The sequence below is a fragment of the Prionailurus viverrinus genome, chromosome F1 (assembly GCF_022837055.1).
Source record: "Prionailurus viverrinus isolate Anna chromosome F1, UM_Priviv_1.0, whole genome shotgun sequence".
In the NCBI taxonomy this organism is placed as follows: domain Eukaryota; kingdom Metazoa; phylum Chordata; class Mammalia; order Carnivora; family Felidae; genus Prionailurus; species Prionailurus viverrinus.
The window spans coordinates 65,581,729-65,607,536 of record NC_062577.1 but is presented as its reverse complement, the minus strand read 5'-3'; the positions used below and the strand labels follow the sequence as shown (position 1 = coordinate 65,607,536).

General features: G+C 43.0%; 1 protein-coding gene across 9 annotated transcripts in view; it reads right to left on the bottom strand.

Annotated features, from left to right (window-relative positions):
• The window catches only part of LOC125155108 (GON-4-like protein), a 75,344-nt gene that overhangs the window by 32,322 nt on the left and 17,214 nt on the right, over positions 1-25,808 (bottom strand). For 7 of the 9 annotated variants that reach the window (XM_047839918.1, XM_047839920.1, XM_047839923.1 and 4 more), the window contains 8 exons: positions 15,499-15,692; positions 14,730-14,804; positions 14,497-14,547; positions 11,746-11,796; positions 11,328-11,423; positions 10,236-10,355; positions 9,494-9,664; positions 5,768-5,960 (listed from right to left, as the gene is read on the bottom strand). In XM_047839918.1, coding sequence (XP_047695874.1) covers positions 5,768-5,960; positions 9,494-9,664; positions 10,236-10,355; positions 11,328-11,423; positions 11,746-11,796; positions 14,497-14,547; positions 14,730-14,804; positions 15,499-15,692 — 951 coding nt within the window. Of the gene's footprint in view, positions 1-2,190; positions 2,213-5,767; positions 5,961-9,493; positions 9,665-10,235; positions 10,356-11,327; positions 11,424-11,745; positions 11,797-14,496; positions 14,548-14,729; positions 14,805-15,498; positions 15,693-25,808 lie in introns of those variants that run through there. The other 2 variants (XM_047839921.1, XM_047839925.1) reach the window with 2 other exon arrangements.

Sequence of the window (25,808 nt, the reverse complement as noted above, 5' to 3'; positions counted from 1 at the left end):
GTAACTATTTAAACGTCAAGTCTCTTCATCGATTTGTGCGTTTACGTCCCCAGTAAAAATTCTTCAAATCCTCACACAGAGAATCCTGTCTTCCCAAACTTCCCGGGACTCTCCGAGTACATCTCCCGACAAACACGCCGAGGGAGGGAAGTCCTGTGGGAAGGGCTACGACGGGCGGGCAGCGCAGGCAGGTTCGAGCCCCCTCATGGGATGGGAGAGCCGCACCAGACACAGCACACCGATGGGCCAGCCAATACTCTCCGAGCACCCATTTGGCAAACACGTTGAAAAGTCATGCACGAAGGTTTCTTCTGAGTTCTCAGCTTTCAGTTCCCCGGCTGTGGCCTCTGCCCGCTTACTCTTCTGGCTGATCAACCCCAGCATCCACCCAGCTGATCTCAGTCTGTTGTTCGCCTCCAGTGCTGCCTCTTAATTGTTTCTTGGCAAATGAGACTCTCAGTTTTAATAATACGCAGATCAGATGGCACAAGGAACATGTAAAAATAGCCACGTCATGCTACAAAAACAGACCAGCATCTGGCTAAAGTCAGGGACTGGGGTCTGTATGTAGCATCATTTCCTATTCGCCAGCACTCAGTAATTCAGCTGGTGGACAGGGGGGTCCACACCTTCCCTATTCACTGGCTTTGTGTTCTCTTTTTTAATCCGTCCTAATACATAAACAATGACAAAAAATACTGAGATTTAAAGAAAGAGGCTCTCCACCCTCCCCACTAACCATTATTCCATTTTCTCAATCCACCCTTACCATACACGCTTACTTCTCCCAGATCAGCAGTCTCCAATCTTTAGGGTGCGTGAGAATTAGATCCCTAGACCACACCCATTGGAGATTCTGATTCAGTCAGTAAGAGGGGAGGCCCTGGAATCTGTATCTTTAACACAACCCAGGAAGGCACACCCTTCCATTCCTTGACTCTGACTCCAGTTCTAGAGATGATGCCATGAGCAGCACGACCTTGGACCCCAAACTCCTGATACCTGAGATTCCGGCCCTTCCTCCACAACAGCCACCAGCTCGGCTCTTATGGCCACGACGATGGAAACCAGGGAAAATCAGGGCACCAAAGCTGCCAGCACAGAGAAAGCCATGAGGTCCTGCTATGGTCAGCATTCGGCCTTAACTCTGGCCTAGGGAACGGGCAGCAGGGCTTACTAGGGAAGAGTCCAACCCACCTAACACCTTCTGTCCTTGACACCTCCTTCAGTGGGACACGTTCCTAGAACACTGAGCTGGGCTCGAGCCCTAGAAGGAATAAAACTGGGCAATGCAATGAAATTCTGAGATTTCTGTGAAATGGAAAGGACTATATTTGTCCCTGGTCATGGCTTTCTGCAGAGATTCTGAGCCTTGGTATCATGGGACTTGGGATAGGTTGTATCAATAAATGAACACCAAGAGATTTATAAATCCCGAAATAATATTCAATGAAAAAAATCCATGATCCCTATGAATCATGAACCGTCATCGTGGAGAGGGGCTTTCATAGTTTTCTTTTTTTTTTTTGAAGTTTATTTATTTATTTTGAGGAGGGGAAGGGCAGAGAGAAAGAGAGAGGGGGAGAGAGAGAGATTTCCAAGCAGGCTCTGCACTGACAGACTGAGCCACCCAGGCACCCCTCAGTTTTCTTTTTTTTTTTTTAATTTTTTTTTTTTAACGCTTATTTATTTTTGAGACAGAGAGAGACAGAGCATGAACGGGGGAGGGCCAGAGAGAGAGGGAGACACAGAATCTGAAACAGGCTCCAGGCTCTGAGCTGTCAGCACAGAGCCCAAAGCAGGGCTCGAACTCACAGACCGCGAGATCATGACCCGAGCCGAAGTCGGACGCTTAACCGACTGAGCCACCCAGGCGCCCCTTAAAGTTTTCTTTATACAATGTTTGATTTCTGTCCACCAGGCGTGTATTATCACAAGCAGAGAGCAGAAGACTCCCAGGAGGACGTGTCCTACAAGACCCCTCACCCATAACGTTACCTATCCCCTCGCTCGCCCCTTCCTCACCCTAACTGGCACCAATGGCAAACATCCTTCAAAGGTCCATCTCAATTACCACCTCCTTCACAGAGCTGCCTCTGATCATCCTAAACGGGAATTCTCTGTCCCTCTTCTAAAGCCGGTATTCATGCCACTTTGATGGCGCATCTGAGTTCATCCAACTTCGTTCACCTGGGGTGCACTGCGCATCTATGGACCAGGCACCATCCAGCGGTATCTCAATCTGGCAAAACGATCATGCTCCTTTCCCTTTCAGGATCCTAGTACAATGCGTCCTAAAAGGAAAGTACTCAATAAAATTTGCCAAGTAACGTATAATATAATTTTAACAGCTTCATAAGGTATATTCAAGGAGGGGCGAATGGGTAGCTTAGTTGGTTAAGCGCCCGACTCCTGATTTCGGCTCAGGTCATGATCTCGGGATTGAGAGGCGGAGCCCCGCATCAGGCTCCAGACGGGGCATGGCACCTGCCTGGGATTCTCTCTCCCGGTCTCCCTCTGCCCCTCTCCCCAGCTCTCAAGCAACCATGCATGTGCACTTGCTCACTCTCTCTCTCTCTCTCTCAAAAAAATAAGGTATATTCAAAGACTTATTCTCTTTCATTCATTTATCCTGACTTACTCCTAGCCTTATCTACACAAATATTTATTCGGTCTATTTCCGTTAAAGCTACACATTATTTATCTTAAAGCATTACTCTTCAACACATAAATCTTATGGTAGTTGTTCTCAGAAGACAGGGAAAGAATGAAAGATGTGCTCTGCAGGTTGTCTGTAATTAGATTTTTTTTTTTCTAAAGTGTGAGTCTTCCACAACACAACCAGTATTAATATTCGGGTCACTCTCCACTAAAAAGTCAAAAAGAAACAACAAGAACAAAATCTGCCCGACTCCAACCAGAAAAGACCCCGAATGGCCAAAGCAATCTTGAAAAAGAAAACCAAAGCAGGAGGCATCACAACCCCAGACTTCAAACTGTACTACAAAGCTGTCATCATCAAGACGGTATGGTACCAGCACAAAAACAGACACTCAGATCAATGGAACAGAATAGAGAACCCAGAAATGTATGGCCAACTAATCTTTGAAAAAGCAGGAAAGAATATCCAATGGAATAAAGACAGTCTCTTCAGCAAGTGGTGCTGGGAAAACTGGACAGCGACATGCAGAAGAATGAACCTGGACCACTTCCTTACACCAGACACAAAAATAAACTCAAAATGGATGAAAGCCCTCAATGTTAAGACAGGAGGAGAAAGCAGGCAAAAACCTATTTGACCTCAGCCGCAGCAACTTCTTACTCAACACGTCTCCGGAGGCAAGGGAAACAAAAGCAAAAATGAACTACTGCGACTTCATCAAAAAGCTTCTGCACAGCGAAGGAAACAATCAGCAAAACTAAAAGGCAACCGACAGAATGGGAGAAGATGTTTGTAAACAACATAGCAGATAAAGGGTTAGTATCCAAAATCTATAAAGAACTTATCAAACTCAACACCCAAAAAAACAAATAATCCAGTGAAGAAACGGGCAAAAGACATGAATACACTTCTCCAAAGAAGACATCCAGACGGCCAACCGACACATGAAAAAATGCTCAACATCACTCATCATCAGGGAAACACAAATCAAAACCACAATGGGATGCTACCTCACACCTGTCAGAATGGCTAACATTAACAACTCGGGCAACAACAGATGTTGGTGAGGGTGCGGACTGCTGGTGGGAATGCAAACTGGTGCAGCCGTTCTGGAAAACAGTGTGGAGGTTCCTGAAAAAATTAAAAGTAGAACTACCCTACCACCCAGCAATTGCACTACTAGGTACTTATCCAAGGGATACAGGTGGGCTGTTTTGAAGGGACACATGCACCCCCACGTTTACAGCAGCGCTATCGACAACAGCCAAAGGATGGAAGGAGCCCAAATGTCCATCGAAGGATGAATGGACAAAGAAGATGTGGTCTATATACACGATGGAGTATTACTCGGCAATCAAAAAGAATGAAATCTTGCCATTTGCAGCTACGTGGATGGAACTGGAGGGTATTATGCTAAGTGAAATTAGTCAGTCAGAGAAAGACAAAAATTATATGACTTCCCTCATACAAGGACTTTAAGAGACAAAACAGATGAACATAAGGGAAGGGAAGCGAAAAGAATATAAAAACAGGGAGGGGGACAAAACAGAAGAGACTCATAAATATGGAGAACAAACAGAGGGTTACTGGGAGGGGGGATGGGCTAAACGGGTAAGGGGCACTAAGGAATCTACTCCTGAAATCATCGTTGCACTACATGCTAACTAATTTGGATGTAAATTCAAAAATTAAAATTTAAAAAAAATCTGCCAGATTCCATCAAAAGAATGTGACATCACCTGCAATCACTATAGACTAAGACAATCTCTAACATCTAAATCTACAGAAGCTTATTGCACAGAATCAGGAATGATGCCCGATTTCCACTGTAGTACACAAAGAAAATCACCAGAGACAACTTCTGTAATGTTGATTTCACTAAATTAAAGCACTAAATTTTAGTACTGTTCTAGAGTAAGGGTTGCAGTAGGGATTCTCATAGCACGACTGTATGCAGTCAACACTGTTTCTGTCTGGGCACTGCTCTGTGCCCACTTCTGGCCATACTATTACATCCGGGTAACTGCCTAGCCCACGCTCACCACTGCTAGGCACTGCCAATCCCAGGACCCAGGCTCACACAGGCTTCCATCACCACCAAGAGAGCGGGCCCGTGACCAAACAAGGCCAGTCTGGGTTGTGCCTGTGCATTTTTCAGACTGAAGCCTGCAGGAAAGGGTCCCTCTGGTGTGGACGCAAAGCAAGAAGTGAACGGTGAGCTGATGACCACCGTGCCAGCCTTACACATAAACAGGGCTGGGCACGGGACTGACCCATGAAAAGGAGTCAAGACGCTGGCTCCAGAGATGGAAAGAGCCACAATGGGGCCTCAAAGCCACTGCCGGTTCCCTTGATCTCCCCAAGTCCGGTTCCATCCGACGTGCACTTGGCACAGCGGCAGCTAGCGCTGTCACGTGCATCACACAGGTCCCTGGCTGGCACAGCAGTCCTCCAGGGGGTCAGCGCACCCTCAGGCAGTCATATATAAAATTATTTCTGCATTTATGTTTCAGGGGACGATTCTTAGCATTCCAAAGATTCCGAAAAGGACTCTGAACCAGCACACCATGCAGAGTGCCATCCACGGAGCTGTCATAGCACCACAGGCTGACAGACGACACCGTACACGTGCCAAGCACAGCACAACATACAAACATGTCGAATCGCCATCTTGTACAACCTGGAACGAATGCAACCAGTGCGTCAACTATACTCAAAAGATTCTTTTTTTTTTTTTAATTTTTTTTTTAATGTTGTTATTTATTTTTGAAGGAGAGAGAGACAGAGCATGAGCAGGGAAGGAGCAGAGAGAGAGGGAGACACAGAATCTGAAGCAGGCTCCAGGCTCTGAGCTATCAGCACAGAGCCCGACGCAGGGCTCGAACTCACAGACTGTGAGATCATGACCTGAGCTGAAGTCGGACGCTCAACAGAATGAGCCACCCAGGCGCCTCACAAAAGAAAAGATTCTTAACCCAAAAAAAGGAGGGGACTTAAGTACTGATTTAAAATTGTGAGTTCAATAAAAAATTAAGTTCAGTTAAACTTCGGACTAATGACAATTCGACCACAGAGTGGAGAGTGCACACAGACATGACCACTTACCCTCATTCCCCACGTCGTCGTTCATGAGCCCGCCCAGCCACACTTTCCAGTCCTCGTCGTCTGCTGTATTGGGGTCATACATGTCTGGCGTGATGTCTGGAGCCCGGAGTTCTGCCTCCAGCTGCCCCAGGGGAACGTCTTTTAGAGGCATCTTAGAGCGGGTTCGGAATGCAATGAGGCTATCGTCCATGGGCTTGTCAACAAAGAAGGGATGACACGGGTCACTCAACGGCTAGTGCTTCCTAATTCTCCAAACCTCCTCACACCTACACCTCATACCCCTGCACTGTTCTTCTTGGCTGCAATCACAAGGTCTCCTCTCTAAACAGGTTGGGTTTCTTATTCTTTGAAAAACGTTAAGGACAATGACATCAGCTTTAAAACAAACATTAAAAAAATTTTTTTTTTACGTTTATTTATTTTTGAGAGAGAGAGAGACTGAGCATGAGCAGGGGAGGGGCAGAGAGGAAGACACAGAATCTGAAGCAGGCTCCAGGCTCCGAGCTGTCAGCACAGAGCCTGACACGGGGCTCGAACCCACGAACGGTGAGATCATGACCTGAGCCGAAGTCGGACGCTCAACAGACTGAGCCACCCAGGCACCCCTAAAACCAACATTTTAGTGGTGGCTCCGTCGGTTGAGTGTCCGTCTGACTGCTGACGTCGGCTCAGGTCGTGATCCCACAGTTCCTGAGTTTGAGCCCGGCACTGGGCTCTGTGCTGACTGTGGAGCCTACTTGGGATTCTCTGTCTCCCTCTCTCTCTGCCCCTCCCCCACTCACACTCTCTCCCAAAATAAATAAACACAATACAATAAGATAAAATCAACATTTTAGGAACATCTGTAACAGCTTTACTAAGATATAATTTCCATACCATAAAATTCATCCTTCTGAAATGTGTAACTGAGTGGATTTCACTGCATTCATAGAGCTGTGGGACCATCACCAGTATCTAATTCCGGAATACTTTCTTCGCCCCTAACGGAAATCCCAATCTGATTAGCAGTCACTCTCCCCTTTCCCCCACTCCTGGTCCCTGACACCCATGATCTATTTTCTGTCTCTACATTGGCTCATGCGGGACATATCAAATAAATGGAATCATACACTATGTGGCCTTTTGTGTCTGGCTTCTTTTACTTAGCATAATATTTTCAAAGTTCCCCTGTTTTGTAGTGTAAGTCAGTACATGATTCCTTTTCATTGCATGATAGTGTCCCATTTACACTTTGGTGTATCCACACTGCAGGGAGTGAAAATCTGCTGTTTCCACTTTGGGGAAAGTTTATTATGAGTAACGCCACAATGAACGTTTGTGTACTCGCTTTTTACTTGGATGTAACGTTTTCAATTCTCGTGGAGTGGACTTTCTGGGCCACACAGTCACTATGTTTAATGTTCTGAGGAACCACCAAACCATTCCCCAAAGCGGCCGCACCATTTCACATTCCCACCAGCAATGTGTGCGGGTTCTCCACCTCTCCACATCCTTGCCAACACTTGCTACTGTCCATGCGTTCACCCTAGCCGTCCTGGTGGCTGTGAAGTGCTGTCTCATACTTTTCATTTGCATTTTCCTAATGACTAATGATGTTGAGCATCTTTTCACATGTTGACTGGCCATCTGTAGGTCTTCTCTGGAGAACTATCTATTCTTATCCTTTGCTCATTTTTGGCTATTCTAGGTCCCTTGCATTTCCATGTGAATTTCAGGATAAGCTTATCAATGTCTGCCCAAAAAGGAAAAAGCAGCTGGGATGTGGACAGCGATGACACTGAAGCTGTAGGTTAAGTCAGGAAGTTCTCACTGGATGACTGCAGCCGTCTAGTAACTCTTCTGTCTCCTCCCTTGCTCTCCCACCTTAACCAAAGGAGAGTTTTTAATTCTTTTTAATGTTTATTTATTTTGAGAGTGCAGGTGTGCATGGGCACACTGAGCGGGGGAGAGGCAGAGACAGAAAGAGAGAGAATCCCAAGCAGGCTACGCACTGTCGGTGCAGAGCCTGACGAGGGGCTCGATCTCATAAACCATGAGCTGAGCCAAAATCAGGAGTCGGACGCTCAACTGACAGCCACCCAGCAGACACCCGGATGCACAGCTCCTTCTAATTCAGATCTGGGCTCAAACTCAACAATCCCAAGATCAAGAATCACATGCTCCACCGAGTGAGCCAGCCAGGCACCCAGGGAGGCCTTTTCTGATCATGTTATGTGAAGTACTCTGATAGGCATTACCATATTTCTTCGCTTTTACTTAGTTCTTACTTGAAATGATTTGTTTATGGTGTCTCTCTCTCTCTCTCTCCAATAAACTATAACCTCCAAGAGGAAAGAAAGACCTTTTCTGTCTTATACTGCTATTCCCCAACTTCTATCGTTCAGCAAGTATACGAATAAACGGTTACACAAAACACTACTGCTCTCTAAACACTATGCACTCACCCCCAAAGCAGTGTGATTAAATTAAATGACCCTTTCGGGGCTGTTCCATTCAATATTCTGTTTTTAAATTTTAGAACAGACATATTTTTCATTAACCTACAAGACTGGTGGAGAAAACCTAGAGCCTTAGAAAGAACTGGCTAAATGGTGGAATTCAGAAAGTCCTCAATTGACACCAACCACAGCAATGACTGTTTCCAGCAAGAAGAAGCAACAGATGCTTACTGGCAAAAAGATGTTTGGCTTCAAAGTATATCCCATAAGATACATATAACATTCCATTAACAATGGGAAATAGGAACATTATCATGAAGAAATCAAGCAGACATCACCATGACCATGTGATCACACCTCACACAGCAGGTGTCACGTCCCTCCGGATACGATGCACTAGAAAGGCCATAATCGCTTCTGTGCTGCTTGTGCCAAAAGCGTGAAACCTGAATCTAATGATGCCGAAATATCAGAAAAATCTAAATTGAGAAATATTCTGTAAAATTACAGTCCACACAGTTCAAAATGTCAGGGTTATGAAAGACAAAGAAATGCTGAGGAACTGTTCTAGACTAAAGAAGGCTACGAGGGGCACCCTGGCTGAGTCAGTCAAGGGAGCAAGTGACTCTTGACCTCAGGTCGTGAGTTCGAGCTCCACACTAAGCACAGAGACTACTTTAAAATAAAATAGAATAGAATAAAAATAAAATAGAATACAACAAAAATAAAATAAGATAAAATGCAATACAATGCAATACAATGCAATAACAGCGTATGAGGTAAGACGCTGTATGTGTAATCCTAGACTGGGTCCCACATCACGGGAACTTGCTTCTTTTGCCTAGGACATTACTGGGACAACTGGTAAAAATCTAAAAAAGGACTTCACTAGATTAGATAATATTACTTCTTTTCATAACAGAATGTCCTATTTTAGAGAATACACATGCAAGCGTTTAGGAGAAAAAGAGCATTGTGACTGCAACATGAAGTGACTCAGGAAAGCAAGTGTGCAGACAGAGAGAAAGCGGCGGGAGTGACAGCACAGCCACGGTAAAGGTCAGGACCCGGGGGCCGGCTGAAGGGGAGGCGTCCTGCGTTCCACAGTTTGAAATGCTCTGCATCACGTACCCACTCCTTCCCCAGGGGCTACAATTCTCCCCATAAAGCGGCCTGAACCAGAGGATCAACGGCCTGCAATTTCACAACTTCCCTTCTCCCTTCCCAACCCGAGCAACAGCTACGTGGCCCCGTCCGACGTCACCAGTGACAGACCTCCACTGCTCACCTGGAAAGAGTCCATGCACACCGGACTGGAGGCCAGCTCCTCATCTACCGCGTGCAGCTTCTCCATGAAAGTGCTGTCCCTGTTCTGCTTGGGCTTTGGGGGAGGTGGGGGCCCCATGGGCACGACCTCAGCGCTGATGTGCCTAACGGCAGGTGTGGGGACTTTCTCAGCCTGAATGAAAGAGGCAACGATGTTAAAAAGTGAAAGGGAGGGAGGAGAAGAGAAAGAGAGGGAAGGAGAGAAAAGAAACAAAAGAGGTGGGCAGAGACGGGCACATCTTTCATATGCCAGTGATCTTTCCCTCGCCGTGTAGACAGAGCTACATAAAAACAGATACACTGTCAAATATATTAATCTAATTAGGTTCCATCCTATTTCCAATAGAGCCAACAGGATGCTGCCTAGGTGATCAAAAGTGGAAAATCTAACAAAAATGGCTTTAGGACCACATTAGAAAAAAGACAAAGCTAGGAGAAAAGAAACCGCTAGTCACCCATATCTGGCTGCTCGGAGGACTCAGAAAAGCACCCCCACCCCCATCACTGAGCTCCAGTTTTCCTCTCAACTGCTGGCTGACTTAAATAAAGGACTCTGAAATCTGAACAGTTCTGACGAGGCACAGGCAACAGCACAATTAGCGGGACCGAGTGGCGTGTGCTCAAGGGGGACGCCTCAGCATCCCACGGACAGCCGCCCTGCGGCGCAGTCCCATCCTCGTCTCTTGTGCTCGGCGCCGACTCACCTCCGATAATACGCCGCCCTCCTCGTCCGTTTCAGTCACCTCGGAAGCCTGCCTCAATCTGGATTTCTTTGCCCCACGTGGGGACGAAGCGGTGCTTTCAACATCACTTTCCAATAAACTCTACGAGACAAACCCAGTTCGTGTTCACATTTCTGCCCCTACGTCATTCCACTGAGTCTGAAGTATCTCAAGAAAATGAATCAATTTAAAGTAAGAGAAAATAAACCTTAAACAGAAGTTTAATATTCGGAAGCTAATCAGATTGGTCTTCTCATTAAAAGTACAAGACATTGGCTTAAAATCCTTTTATAAACAAGTCAAAGAATGCACTAAGAAACAACATTACACAGCAATGAGAACGAACAAACTGTGGCTGTAAGCAGCCGTATAGAAGAATCACAAAGGGTCAGCGATGAAACAAAAAAACAAAAAAGCCAGACATGGGGGAGTACATGTAAGTTTAGAAGCAGCACGCGCAGCGCTGCCCACTTAGGCGACAGAACCACAGAGAAAGAGGACGCGGGTACGCTGGTGGGGCTGCATTTAAGGAGTCTGGAGAACTCTCGTGAGGACTGGCTTTATAATTATTTAAGCTGTATTTAAAAATTTTTATTCCGGGGGCGCCTGGGTAGCTCAGTTGGTTGAGCGTCTGACTCCGGCTCAGGTCATGATCTCGCGGTCCGTGAGTTCGAGCCCCGCGTCAGGCTCTGTGCTGACAGCTCAGAGCCGGGAGCCTGTTTCAGATTCTGTGTCTCCCTCTCTCTCTGAACCTCCCCCGTTCATGCTCTGTTGCTCTCTGTCTCAAAAATAAATAAATGTTAAAAAAAAAAATTTAAAAAAAATTTTTTTTATTCTGTGCACAGTTCTATATACATTAGATGTGTGTTCTATTTCATAATATAAGACACGAAAACATTAAGGGAGCAGTAGAAGAGAAAATGCCCCGCAGTCTTGGATTTATGCAAAGAAATGAGCAGAAAAAAGAAATGTGCCTCGTTCCTCTCTACAGAACAAGTGACAACACTAAGGAGGCCTTACTGGGTCTCGTTTCTTCTCCATTAGCAGCTAACACTCAAGGGGGGAGCCACTGACCTCTTCAGCCGTCTCGTCCTCCTCTTCTTCATCTGGCTGGTACTCCTCATCTGAGGAGTCATCCTCTTCGAGGTGAATATCCACAAACTGAGGGGGCTGCGTTAGCACAAATTATAGAAAGAAATGAAGTTACAGGAAACACAAATCATACGTATTTGGAAAATAAGAGGAAGAAAGCAGAGCAGGAAAGAAATAAATCCTAACAGCACAATGAGCAGCTATAGCAAGTAACAACAGGCAGCGGGTAAAGAGATTCCTAGCGTGAGAGTCAAACCTAAGAGGAATGGAAAGGAAAAAAAACAAAGATCGAATTAAAACAAGAAGACAGATCCCCCAAAAATTAAATAGAAAGGAAGTACTTAGATTTCAAAACTGATGAAGTCTTTCTGGAAAAAAGAATTACCTCTTCCAAGTTTACCTTAATTTCATTGGCCTTCTTAATTGGTGAAATATTCCATGTTGGAATTACCTACCAACAAAGAATATAAATAATTACGTTCTCTTCACCGAAATAGACGGCTTTTCAATTTTACCTCCTCTTCACCATCACAAAGAGCCATCCATGTACCTAACGTGTAGGTGCAGGGATCAAGGAATATTAATTATCTCCAAGGGTATACTCTCAATTGTTTGCCAGAGCTTATCAGATGAAAAGGAGAGAAGAATCTATTTCAATCTAGCATCTCTGCCTTAACCCTAGTGAGACTTTATTAACTATAAGTGGAAAAAGCATCGGTCTTGCCTACTTTATTTACTTATATATTTTAAATAAACTCTACCCCCCACTGTGGGGCTCAAACTCACGAACCTGAGATCAAGAGTCACATGCTCTTCCAGCTGAGCCAGCCAGGCACCCCTGACTTTGTATCACAACTTGGGTTCACATGGATTAATGAATTTGAAAACTATCTGTGAGGCACCTGGGTGGCTCAGTAGGTTGACTGACTTTGGCTCAGGTCATGATCTCACTGTTCACAAATTCAAAAGCCACACCGAGCTCTGGGCTGACAGGTCAGAGCCTGGAGCCTGCTTCGGATTCTGGGTCTCCCTCTTTCTCTCTGCCCCTCCCCCACTCATTGTCTGTCTGTCTGTCTGTCTCTCTCTCTCTCTGAAAAATAAACATTAAAAAAAAACTATTTGTAAACTATAATAATACACATACCTAAGATACTATAGGTGACAGTAGCCTTTTTGACATCAGTATTTTTTTTTTAATCAATCACATAAATCCAACGTAAATGTGCCTCCCAAAAGCCAGCCATGACCAGTTCTTTTGGAAGGATTTAGGGGTAAAGTATCAAACTGTCCTCAACTTATTTTCAAATAGTACAGGAAAAAAACAAGAGATAGATATAAAGATATAAAGTAAAATATGGCAAAATTTTACAGTTAAATCTAGATGGAATCTAAATTTCCTATAAAATTATTTTAACTTCTTGTATGTTTTAAAATAACAGAGTTGGAGTGAAATGTTTTTAAAGAATTTTTTTAAGGCTCTTACATGCTGCTGACAAAAAATGTCCCTGAAGTGTATAATTTCTTGAGCATTTAAGGTGACCCAGTGAAAATCGGGTTATTGAGCACCACCCAAGAGGCACTGGGTTCTATCTCCACAAGGAGCCTCGGCCTCTCCACATCTCCTCAGCCCTGCCATGTCCCAGCCCCTTCCCTTGCTCTGTTGAACTAGGCCCAGTATAGGGTAAAGGGAATGATGTGATTCTGGTCCACACTCCTTCCCGGGTGTGTTTCTAAACCCATCAGGTTGCCTACTGCCAAATCCATCCAAAAAGGCGGGGCGAGGCAGCATCCGGAAGTGTGCTGGAGTCCTGGAGTCCGTCTATTAAGCATTAAGAAGCAGGAAACTTGGACTTCAGTCCTTGCTGTCCCGCATACACTAACATCTTGGGCTGTCCAACTTATCTATTCTTATTCACGGTTGGTAAACACAACCCAGAGCCTGCTTTGGATCTCTGTTTCCAAATCAAATATGGAATTACTTTCAATTATACTTTGTATGTCAGGCAGACTTCACAGAACTCCCGTCTCACTGATGGCTGCTTTCATCAGAGCTACCACAGGCTCATGTGTGATTACTTCCCGGAGAAATGAAATTTCACTATATGCAACTGGGGTTAGCTGATCAGACAAAACAATACAACAGCTGTCAAAAACAAGCCAATGCAATCCTTGGCTGCATTAAGAGAAATACGGTACCTGAAACACGGAGGGGATAACCTAACTTTAAGCCATACTAGTTAAACAACATCTGCAGCAGGAGACTCCACGCATACTTTTAAAAGGACACGGACAAAGTAGGCACATGCAGAAGAAAAGGATCAGATTAGTGTATGTACTCAAAGCCTTCTCACGTGAAGACCAATAAAAAACTGAGAGACATTTAGCAAGAAAAGAATATTACAAAAAGACATACTAGTTTTCTTCTACTAGAGGGAAGGTCACGTGGACTTATTTCTTCTATACAGCTGCAAAGAACAGAACCGGATAAAAGACAAGAACACCAATACGCATCATGAGTCCTCAAGGCAAATCTTCCCTACACTGGAGAGAAAGTGGACCGCCTCAGGACTATCGCCCGCCTGTCACAGGTGCTGAGCACATACTGGACTTGTTGAGTAGGATTTAAATGGGTCCCAGCATCTGCACCAGAATACTCCAGAAGTCTTCAAATGGCTCTCATCTCTCAGTGTGCAAAACAGCCAGCTGCTGTTTCCAATAATGCATGTTCCCAGGCCCTACATCCAGCTCCCTGTTCCGGGTCTGAGGTGAGCCAAGGAATACGCATTTTTCATTAGCACTCCTGAGGGACCCCACGCCAGGGCGACATTGATGCAAGTGCTCCCTGGAACATACTTGGAAAAATGCTATAATGCCACATATAACGTGAATAGGAAAACTGACCCTGCTCACGCTTTCAACCGTGTTAAATGGTTATCTACCCAGCACTTCCAAAAAGCAAGACCTCCGCATCAACTAGAATAAACTCTGATATTGATTCCGCATGTTGTCTCTATTTCTCTTTCACAAGTATTTCAGGATGCAAACCCAGACCATAGTAAATCCTTCCTATATATTTTTCCCCTGCAATTAACCTGTAATTAGATTTTATTTACCAAACTAAATAAAGAAAAAAAAAAAACAGAACACCCACCACTCCTTTTTCCACCACTTCCTTCAGTTTAGAGCGTGTCATTTTGGGCTCCTGAGGCAGGGAAAATGAGAAGAAAACAGTCAATAAAAATCATCACGTGTACCTGGGGTTTTGAGATGCTACCTCTGCCCCCAACCACCAAGCTATTTACACAGTCCCAAGTAACGCCTTACGCGCAGCCCCGTTCCATAGCTCAGTTCCCTGACATTAAAGGGTAACAGTCAACTACTCACAAACATGGGCATATCTTCCGTCTCACTGATGGCTGCTTTCATCATAGCTACCACATGTTCATTTGTGATTACTTCCTGGAGAAAGATGAAATTTCACTTTATGCAACAAAGATGTGTAATCTAGACAACGCTCAGTCCTCTGTAACTCTGCTAGAGTGGACACATGTCCACTGCATGTGGACACGGAATGGACAGATGAGAGCCAGAAACTGAAACGGCTTCAGACTGGGGTAAAGCCAGTTCTGGACAGAAGCACACAGTTCAAACTGTAATAAAGCAGCAAACAGATGGATCCCATCGGCAGCTACCAAGAGCACGAATGAGATTCCGAAATAACGGACTACGTGCTTCAGAGAAGCAGTAACAAGCAACGAAGGTTTTGTAAATGGCCGTGTTGATACATATCAAAGAACAGTATCAGCAAATGTGCACAGTAAACCGTTAACCTGGCATCTTTTCAGATCTATCAACCCACCAAAGAGCAGGTCCACTGTGAACATTATCATCTCTGAGTCTGCCAACCACGAGGACAACCCATCAAGTCAGTGGAGGAAGCAGAGGAACAGTTTACCTTCCCAGTTAAGGTCTCTTTAAATGTGTGTTCAGATTTCTAATGCGTGCTGAGTGCAATGAGAAAGCGTGTTGGGAGGGAAAAAGTTTTTTGGCGCACGCACCTCACAAAATCACCAATTCCCATACTAAGAACCAAGAATTCCCTGAGTGTTTCACGTGCTCTCCAAGAGGCGTTTCCATCGCGTTCCTTACTCACGTGGAGGATGTTGCGCACGTTGACCGCGGTCAGGTTGTGCTGCTTGGCGCCGTCCTCCAGCGTGCGGTCCAGCACGTCGTCCAGCTTCAGGTCGCAAGCCCAAGTGCCTTCTTCTTGACCCCTTCCATCTCGTTTCCTCTTGGTACCCTTTTTCTTTTTTCGCCTTTTCTCACTTTCTTCATTGCCTTGCTCTTCTGCACATAAACCGAGAACACCATCAGAATCTCCAAAACAACCGCTCCCAGAACTTAACCCAAGAAGCCAATCGTAAATGAAAAACAAGCTGCCAGCTCACTGGCCTTGGAAATCAAAGAAGCCTACAATGTGGCGACAGTGACGGTGGAGTGGGGAGAACCGTCGTAGCGGTAACACCCGGTATTTGCCCAACATCCGTCAGGTATTCTGCTACACACTATGCGTATTTATTTACTCCTCCTAACAACCACGGGAGGCAAGGACTATTACCTCTCCCACTGTACAGACGAAGAAACTGAGACAGATTACGAACCTGTCCCAAGAGCTAGTAGTGACAGGGCCATGCTCTGAAACCACGTTCTCTAGCCCTGGAACCCACAGTCTTAATTCCTGCTCTGCACTGCCCAGATAGTACACCAGACACCCTGGCTTTGCGTTTCAGTTCTGGGCAACCTCGGCCAGAGTCTCATTTTCTTTCTTCTGCGAATACAGACATCTGCCTCACAGGGATGCCACCAGATTAAGTGAGATAACTGTATCGAAGTGCTTCATAACCATTGGAATGTTATATGATGTAATTTAACATCATTATTAGACTCCTCCATCTAGAAAGAAGAAAAACAAGGAGCAAGCAATAAAAAATTCACTCTGAGCTCTAGAAGAAAAGGGGGGAAGCATCAGAGTTCTCTCCATTCTACAAGAAGGGAGCATATATACAACCAGACAAAGGGAAAATCTTCCTGATTATTAGAATCTGTTAAGTCTTGAAACAGACTATCACATAATCCCAAAACGAAGTTCTCATCCGTCCGACGTTCTCGGCCTGCTGCCCTCTGCGAACACGTATTAGAGAGGAGTCACATGAAGATGACCTTCTCTGTTTAAAAGGATTTTGTGACCTTCAAGCCACAGCCTGGCAATATTTGCATCGCGAAAAATTATTAGTGACTTGTGAACACACACCAAGAATCTGATCATTGTGTACGACTCCCAACCCAGTAATTCTTATTCTTAAGGAAATAATTAGATCTGCACAGACTAATCATCACACTGTTCATTTCAACATTATTTTTCTTCTTCCCTGAAGTTCATTTATTTGAGAGTGAGAGACAGAGCACACACACAGGGAAGGGGCAGACAGAGAGGGAGAGAGAAATCCCAAGCAGGCTCCATGCTGCCCAGCGTAGAGGCAGACGCAGGCTCGAACCCAGAAACCGCAAGATCATGACCCGAGCTGAGATCAAGAGTCAGACACCCACCCAACCGAGCTACCCATGTGTCCCAACATTAATTATTTTAGCAAAAAGATGGAAAACACCTAAACATCCAATATTACAGGAGTGGTTAAGTGAACAATGGTACATTCATATGCTGGACTGTAACTGAGTCATTAAAAATTGTCTTTTTTAAGCAATTGTGGAGGGAGGAGACAAGTAAAAATGTACTTTTTTTTTTTTTAACGTTTAGAGAAAGAGAGTGCGCGTGCAGGTGTGGGGGAAGGGCAGAAAGAAAGGGAGACCGAGAATCCCAAGCAGGCTCTGTGCTGACAGCAGAGAGCCTGACATGGGGCTCGATCTCATGAACCATGAGCTGGAGTTGATCACTTAACCGACTGAGCCACCTAGGCGCCCTAAAAATAAACATTTTTAAAAACCTTAAAAAAAAAAAGAGCTCTCAGTGAAATGGAAATTTTTCTGATAATGATTTTTAAGTGAAAAAAAAAAGAAAAGGTAGAATTCAAACACGAGCGTCTTACAGTCGTGACACCTAAACCAAATGTGCTGCTTCAAGATGTGCCGCAAAAGGAAGATAAAACCTCACAAAGTGTCTTAAGAGTGATAAAGCTCTTGACTGATGCTTTTTTGAGAAAGCAACAAAGGGAGAACTACACCACACAACACACAACAAAACTCCCCAAAGGCCTCTGTATCCACATCTTTCCCCCAAGTCTCTCTTACCTCACCGGTTCTCCATGAATCCCAGAACTCCTCTCTCGTCGAGTCTCCTGGATGCCCTCTCTTTGTGCCCCACCCTTCCTCTCGCATCCTCTCTCATGCAGACCGGGTGGGCCCGGTCTGGCCCGGTCGTGGTACTGCCATCTGCCCTTGCCTCCTCATCTTCCCTGGGCTGCAGCTAATAACGACCCAGCGGTTGCAGAACAAAGATTTCTGAGACCCGAAGAAGCTCTGATTCCGCCTTCCAATCCTATCCTACCATGTTATTAGTAACACTGTCAATTGCAAAACTGATCCAGGGGGGGAAAAGTTTCAAAGAAATGACAGAAGTTCAAACTATTAATACTATACTAGAAGCAACAAAGTTTGTTAACTGAGACATCACCAAAAAATGAAATCTTTATAAAATTTAGACGTACAAAATGTAATCAGAATTCACTAAAATGAAGGCCAGAAAAGGAAACATATAATGGAAGCAGCTAAATTTTATAGAATTTTATATAGTTAGTTGATGAGGAACCAAACTATCCTTTAAAACAGAGCTTCTCAAGGCACCTGGGGGGCTCAGTCAGTTGGGTGCCTGACTCTTGATTTTGGCTCAGGTCATGATCTCACAGTTCATGGGTTGGAGCCCCACATCGGGCTGGCTCTGTGCTGACGGTGCGGAGCCTACTTGGGATTCTCTCTCTCCCTCTATCTCTCTCCCGCCCCTGCCATGCGCTCTCGCTCTCTCTCAAAATAAACTAAAAAAAGAGCTTCTCAGGAACCTGGGTGGCTCAGTTGGTTAAGCCTTCATTCAACTCTTGATTTTGGCTCAGGTCATGATCTCACAGTCCGAGGGATCAAGCCCCACATTGGACTCTGCCCTGACAGCATGGAGCCTGCTTGGTATTTTCTCTCTCTCCCTCTCTCTCTCTCTCTCTCTCTGCCCCTCCCCCACTCTTGAGCACACTCTCAAAATAAACATTAAAAAAAAAAAAAGAATGGGGGTGCCTGGATGGCTCAGTCAGTTAAGTGTCTAACTCTTGATTTCAGTTCAGGTCATGACCTTGAGGTCCATGACTTTCTAAGACTCACATCCGGCTCTGTGCTGACAGTGCAGAGCCTACTTGAGATTCTCTCTCTCCTCTTCTCTCTGCACCTCCCCACCCCTCTCAAAATAAATAAACTTAAAAAAAAAAAGAACGTAGCCATCATGTCAAATGTTATGAAATTTCTAAACTTTCACTCTCAGTTTCCATAAATTACTTTGTTTCAAACTAGTTCTCAAACTTGGCCCTGGTTCAGACCACACTTTGAGTAGCACTGTCTTAGGATATACGCTGAAAAACATTTATCCCCGCTAGAAATAAAATAAAAAATGAAATACCAAAATAATTTAAATGAAGAAAAATAAAAATAATAACAAATGAATTGTGATGAAATTTTATCATGAAATTGATTTTTTACAATGTTTATTTTTGAGAAAGAGAGAGTGAGCGAGCTCAGGAGCCGGGAGGGTTGTTGGGTGGGGGCGAGAATCCTAAGCAGTCTCCACGCTGACAGCACAGAGCCCACAGAGCCCAATGTGGAGCTCAAACTCACCAACTGTGAGATCATGACCTACCCAAAGTCGGACGCTTAACCAACTGAGCCACCCAGGTGCCCCATCATAAAATTTAAATGCAAGTATTTTGTCATGGAAAAAATCATTAGAGTTAGCATAATTACATTTAGAATATAAACACGGAATCAAAGTGGAGTTAAACCATCTCAGTGTCTAAATTACATTACGCATACATATTTCTCCTCTGATTTCTGATTGTAATGCTGAGTTTTTATTATGGAGTGTATGTCTGTAAGGAAAATCTAATGCATTCAAATTCCAAAACACTACACAGTCAATCCAAAAAAGAACAGATAGTTCAACTATTTGCTATTCTGTTTTAAAACTAATCCTTTATCTTCTAAAATACTGGGATACCACGGACTCTATGAATTCTAAAGAGTTGAAATTTAAAATTAGAAAAAGGAAGCCCCTTTTTTTTGGCTTCCAAAGACCAGACTGGAAAAGATAAAGAAGAAAATCTAATTTTTCCTTCCATGTGATAGAAGATGGCTAAAAACAAGCCATTCCCTGAAAAATAAATCCAATGATGTAACCAATAAATTGAAAGTAAAATACACTATAAGTGTACTGTAAAGTGGATGAAGTCAGTAAAAATATAGGTGGGTTCTGTAATATCACCAAAATTGCCATGATGTATGAAAACAGTTGCTTAAGAACCTTGTCAAAAACACACCCAGGGGCGCCTGGGTGGCGCAGTCGGTTGAGCGTCCGACTTCAGCCAGGTCATGATCTCGCGGTCCGTGAGTTCGAGCCCCGCGTCGGGCTCTGGGCTGATGGCTCAGAGCCTGGAGCCTGTTTCCGATTCTGTGTCTCCCTCTCTCTGCCACTCCCCCGTTCATGCTCTATCTCTCTCTGTCCCAAAAATAAATAAACGTTGAAAAAAAAAAATTTAATTAAAAAAAAAAAAAAAACACACCCAGGACCTCTGATTCTGGCCACAACTATGTTTTTTTTTTTTTTTTTTAGCACGGGAAACCTTCCCACCAAAAACAACTGTAAAACTATGTAAAACTACAATTTACCCTCAGACAACACAGGTTTGAACTGTTCACATCCACTTATATGTGGATTTTTTTTCAATAAATACAGTATAGGCGTGCCTGGGTGGCTCAGTTGGTTAAGCATCCAACTTCGGCTCAGGTCATGTTCGTGAGTTTGAGCCCCATGTCGGGCCCTGTGCTGACAACTCAGAGCCTGGAGCCTGCTGTGGATTCTGTGTCTCCATCTCTCTCTCTACCCCTCCCCTCCCTCTCAAAAACGAGTAAACATTAAATATATATATATAAATGATGCCAGATAAAAACAAAGCAAAGAATTTCAGGATGAATCAAAGCACAAGACAGGTTAGCTCTATGATCAATATAAATGAATACTGACTGGCTAACATAGTAACAATAACGTCTTAGGGGTTTAAAACTTATGAAGAAGTAAAACATAACATCAATAGCACAAAAGGCAGGAGTAGATATATGTAGTGAAATGGCTATAAAATTCCTGTATTGTTTTGAAAGTGGTAAAAGCACACATTTAAGGTACAATGTAATAATTTCGAAGATGTATATGTTGGGGCACTTGCCTGGCTCAGTTGGTAGAGGATGTGACTCTTGATCTCAGGGTCATGAGTTCAAGCCTCACAGTGGGCATATAGCTCACTTTAAAAAAAAAGAAAAAAAGTTTTGGGGCACATGAGTGGCTCATATGGTTAAGTGTCTGACTCTTGGTTTTAGCTCAGGTCATGATCTCATGGTTCATAAATTTGAGCCTCACATCTCCCTCTGCCCTGACAATGTGGAACCTGCCTGGGCTTCTCTCTCTGCCCTCTCTCTCTGCCCCTCCCCAACTTGCACTGTCTCTCTCTCAAAATAAACTTTAAAAGAATTTTTCTAAATTTAAAAACATAAAAACACATCAAATCTTGGACTACTTTTAAAAATAAAAAGATGCAGGGGCGCCTGGGTGGCGCAGTCGGTTGAGCGTCCGACTTCAGCCAGGTCATGATCTCGCGGTCCGTGAGTTCGAGCCCCGCGTCGGGCTCTGGGCTGATGGCTCGGAGCCTGGAGCCTGTTTCCGATTCTGTGTCTCCCTCTCTCTCTGCCCCTCCCCCGTTCATGCTCTGTCTCTCTCTGTCCCAAAAATAAATAAACGTTGAAAAAAAAAATTTTTTTAATAAATAAATAAATAAAAAGATGCATATTGTTAATCTATAGAGTAACATGTGCAAGAAAAAAGAATATAAAACTAAAGAACTAATAACGAAGAAAAATAAAAGTACTTGGTTAATCAAAAGAAGGAAAGAAGAAACAAAAAAAAACCAGGAAAATAGAAAATTCAACTTACGTTACGTTAAATATAAACTCAACTTATGTATAACGTTAAATATAGTAATACATTAAACATAAACTCAAATTACATTAAATATAAACAAAATATATGAGCTAATTAAAAAGCAAAAATGTTCGGACTAAGTTTTTTTTAAAAAAGACTAGGCTACACATAGGAGAAACATTTGAAAACAATTTTTAATACATTTATTTATTTTTGAGAGACAGAGAACAAGTCAGGGAGGGGCAGAGAGAGAATGAGACACAGAATCTGAATGAAGCAGGCTCTAGGCTCCAAGCTGTCAGCACAGAGCCCAACGCAGGGCTCAAACCCACAAACCGTGAGATCATGACCTGAGCCGAGATCAAGAGTCAGATACCCTTATCCGACTGAGCCACCCAGGCACCCTTAGGAGAAACATTTTAAAAATAAAGGCACAAAAAAGGTTGAAAGCAAAAGAATATAAATACTATATACCATGTATACACGAATATCACAAAGAAAATTTTAAGGCAAGAATATAAAAAGGAACGTTTCATACTAATTGAGTTAATTCAACAGGAAGACAAAACAATTCTAAATTGGTATGCATCTGATAATAGAGCTTAAATATATAAAATAAAAGTTGACAGGGAAAAAAAGGATAAAGCCACAGTCATATTTGGAGATTTTGACAAATGTCATTCAGTAACTAATACAACAGTAGACAAAGAAATCAGTAAGGACATAAGAGATCTGAACAATATAAATAATAAACTTGAACTTACAGACATATGTAGAACACAATACTTGATCTAAATGACAAGTGTCTAAATGACACCCACAAAATACATTATTTTTATGGGCACATAAAACAGACCATATGCTCACTAAGGCTCAACAATTTTCAAAGGTCAGGTATCATACGGAATATACTCTTTGACCACAGTGGAATTAGCTAGAAATAAATAAAGAAGTTTAACTGGAAAGATCCTCAAATATTTGGAAAGTAAGCAATGTATCTCTAAATAATCCATAAATCAAAGAAAAAATCATAAAGGAAATTAGAAATATTTTAAGATGAATGAAAGCAAAAATATGACACATCATAGCTTGCAGAACGCAGCAAAAGCAATGCTTCAAGGGAAAGTTACAACTGTGCATGTATATGTTAGAAAACAATTGAAAATCTTATAAGAGGCTAGAAAAGAACAAATCAAATAAGGTAAATTTCAGGAAGGAAATAATGAACAGAAACCAATGAAATGGAAAACATAAATAGAATTTTAAAAAAAAGAAAGCCAAAAGGTGGTTCTTTGAAAAGATTAATAAAATTGATAAACCTCAAGCCAAACTTACCAACAAAAAAATCAGACTTATCAACAAAAAGTTTCCAACCAGAAATAAAGAGGACAGGGGTGCCTGGGTGGCTCAGTCAGTTAAGCACCCAACTTCAGCTCAGGTCCTTATCTCATGGTTCATGAGTTCTAGCCCCTCGTTGGTCTCTGTTCTAACAGTGCAGAGCCTGCTTGGGATTCCCTCTCTCTCCTCCCTCTGCCCTTCCCCAACTCACTTACTCATTCTCTCTGTCTCTCTCTCTCTCTCTCTCTCTCTCTCTCTCTCTCAAAATAAATAAATAAACCTAAAAAAATCTTAAAGATACCCCAAAATAGAGGCACTTGGCTGGCTCAGTTTGGTGGAGTGTGCAACTCTTAATCTGGGTGTCATGGAGTTCAATCCCTGTTGGGTATGGAGATTAGTTAAAAACTAAACCCCCCCCCCCAAAAAAATCCCAAAATAAGCCTTCTATAAACAACTTTACATCAAAATATTTGACAATTTAGAGAAAACGTACAAATTCCTTGAAAAACACAACTGACCAAAACTGACAGAAACAGGAAATCTGAATAGTCCTAAAATTATTAAAGAATTTACTCCATAATTTAAAATCCTTTTGACAAAGAGAACTCCAAGCCTAGGTAACTTCTTGGTGAAGTCTTACAAAATTTTGAGAAATAAATAATAGCCTTACATAAACCTTCCAGAGAGTGGACAATGATGGGAAACTTCCCAATTCATTTTATTATTTTTTTTAATGTATGTTTATTTTTGAGAGAGACAAAGTCAGAATGCGAGTGGGTTAGAGGCAGAGAGAGAGACACACAGAATCCGAAGCAGCCTCCAGGCTCTGAGCTGTCAGCACAGAGCCCGACACAGGGCTCGAACTCATGAGCTATGAGATCATGACCTGAGGTGAAGTCCGATGCTCAACCAACTGAGCCACCCAGGCACCCCCCAATTCATTTTATAAGGCCAGTTACCAAACACCAACACATGAAAAAGACATTATAAGAAAATTAAAGCCAGTACCTCTCATAAATAAAGACACAAAACCTTGAACCATGTATCAGGAAATGGGTCCGGCAGCTCATGGAAAGTCTGATACGTCATGACCAAATAGGTTCATCCCAGAAACGCCAGTTTGCTCTAACACTCAAAACCCAATCACATTTGTCATTAGGTACATGCACCTAAACACAGAGTTTTAAAATATGCAGAGCAGGGGCACTTGGCTGGCCCCCTCAGTGGAGCACACAACTCTTGATCTCAGGGTCATGAGTTTGAGCCCCACGTGGGGTATAAAGATTACTTAAGGGACACCCGGGTGACTGAGTCTGTTAAGCATCTAACTCAGTTTCGGCTCAAGTCATGATCTCACAGTTTGTCAGTTAAAGCCCCACAATGGGCTGTGTGCTAACAGCTACAGAGCATGCTTGGGATTCTCTGTCTCCCTCTCTTTATCTTCCCCCACTCACTCTTTCTCTCAAAATAAGTAAATATTAAAAATAATGAAAACCTTTTAAAATGAATAAAAGTATATAGAGCTAAAACTGATAAAGCTAAAAGGAAATATAGACAAATCCACAACGATAATTGGAGATATCAACATTTCCTTCACAATAATTGACAAATAGACCTTTCCCCAAGAGAAAAGTAGGAAGAGAAGAACTGAACAACGCTATCAATCAACTTGACCTAACTGACATTTATAGAACAGTGCACCTCGAAACAACAGAATACATATTCTTTTCAAATACATATGGAAGAGCTACCACAAAGATTATATTCTCGGGTGCCTGGGTGGCTCAGTCAGTTAAGCGTCCGACTTCGGCTCAGGTCATGACCTCACAGTTCGTGAGTTCAAGCCCCGCGTTGGACTCTGTGCTGACAGCTCAGAGCCTGAAGCCTGCTTGGGATTCTGTGTCTCCCTCTCTGTCTCTGCTCCTGCCCCACTCATGCTCTGTCTCTCTCTCTCTCTCTCTCAAAAATAAATAGAACATTAAAAAAAATTTTTTAAAAAGAGAGAGAGAGTACATTCTGGGCCCTAAAATAAACCTCAATAAACAGAAAAAGAATGAAATGATACAAAATAGGACATGAACTCAAGAGAATTAAATTAGAAATCAGTAACAGAAAGACAGCTGGAAATTCTCCAAATATTTAGAAATAAAACTACACACTTCTGAATAATCTGTGGGTCAAAGAAGACATCCCAAAGGAAATTAGAAAATATTGTCAACTGAAGTCCATGAAATATAACATATCAAACAAAATCTGCGGGGCACAGCTAACACAAGTGTTTAACAGGAAAGTGACATATTAAGTACTATTAAAAAATAAGAAAAGTCTCAAATCAGTGATCTAAGCTTCCACTTTAAGAAAACCAGAAAAAGACCAAATTAAACCCAAAGCAAGGAGAAAGAAAACAAAAATCAATGAAATAGAAAATAGAAAAATAGAGAAATTAATGAAATCAAAAGCTTGTCCTTTGAATTCAAAGATGAATACTGAAAACCGTCTAGCCAGAGTGGTTAAGAAAAAGACACAAATCACCAGTATCAAGAATAAAAGAACAGACACCGCTGCAGACCCTACAGATAATAGAAAGATAACAAAGGAATATTATGAAAACGTTTATGCCAATAAATGTGACAAGGTAGACGAAACAGACAAATACCTTGAAAGATACCAACTGTAGGGACACCTGGGTGGCTGTCAATTAAACATCCAACTTTGGCTCAGGTCATGATCTCACAGTTCGTGGGTTCGAGCCCCATGGGTTCTGCATTAGCGGCACAGAGCCTACCAGGGGATTTTCTTTCTCTCTCTCTCTCTCTCTCTCTCTCTCTCTCAATCTCTCTCCCCCTCACCAGCTCATGCGTATGTACTCTCTCTTTCAAAATAAAAAA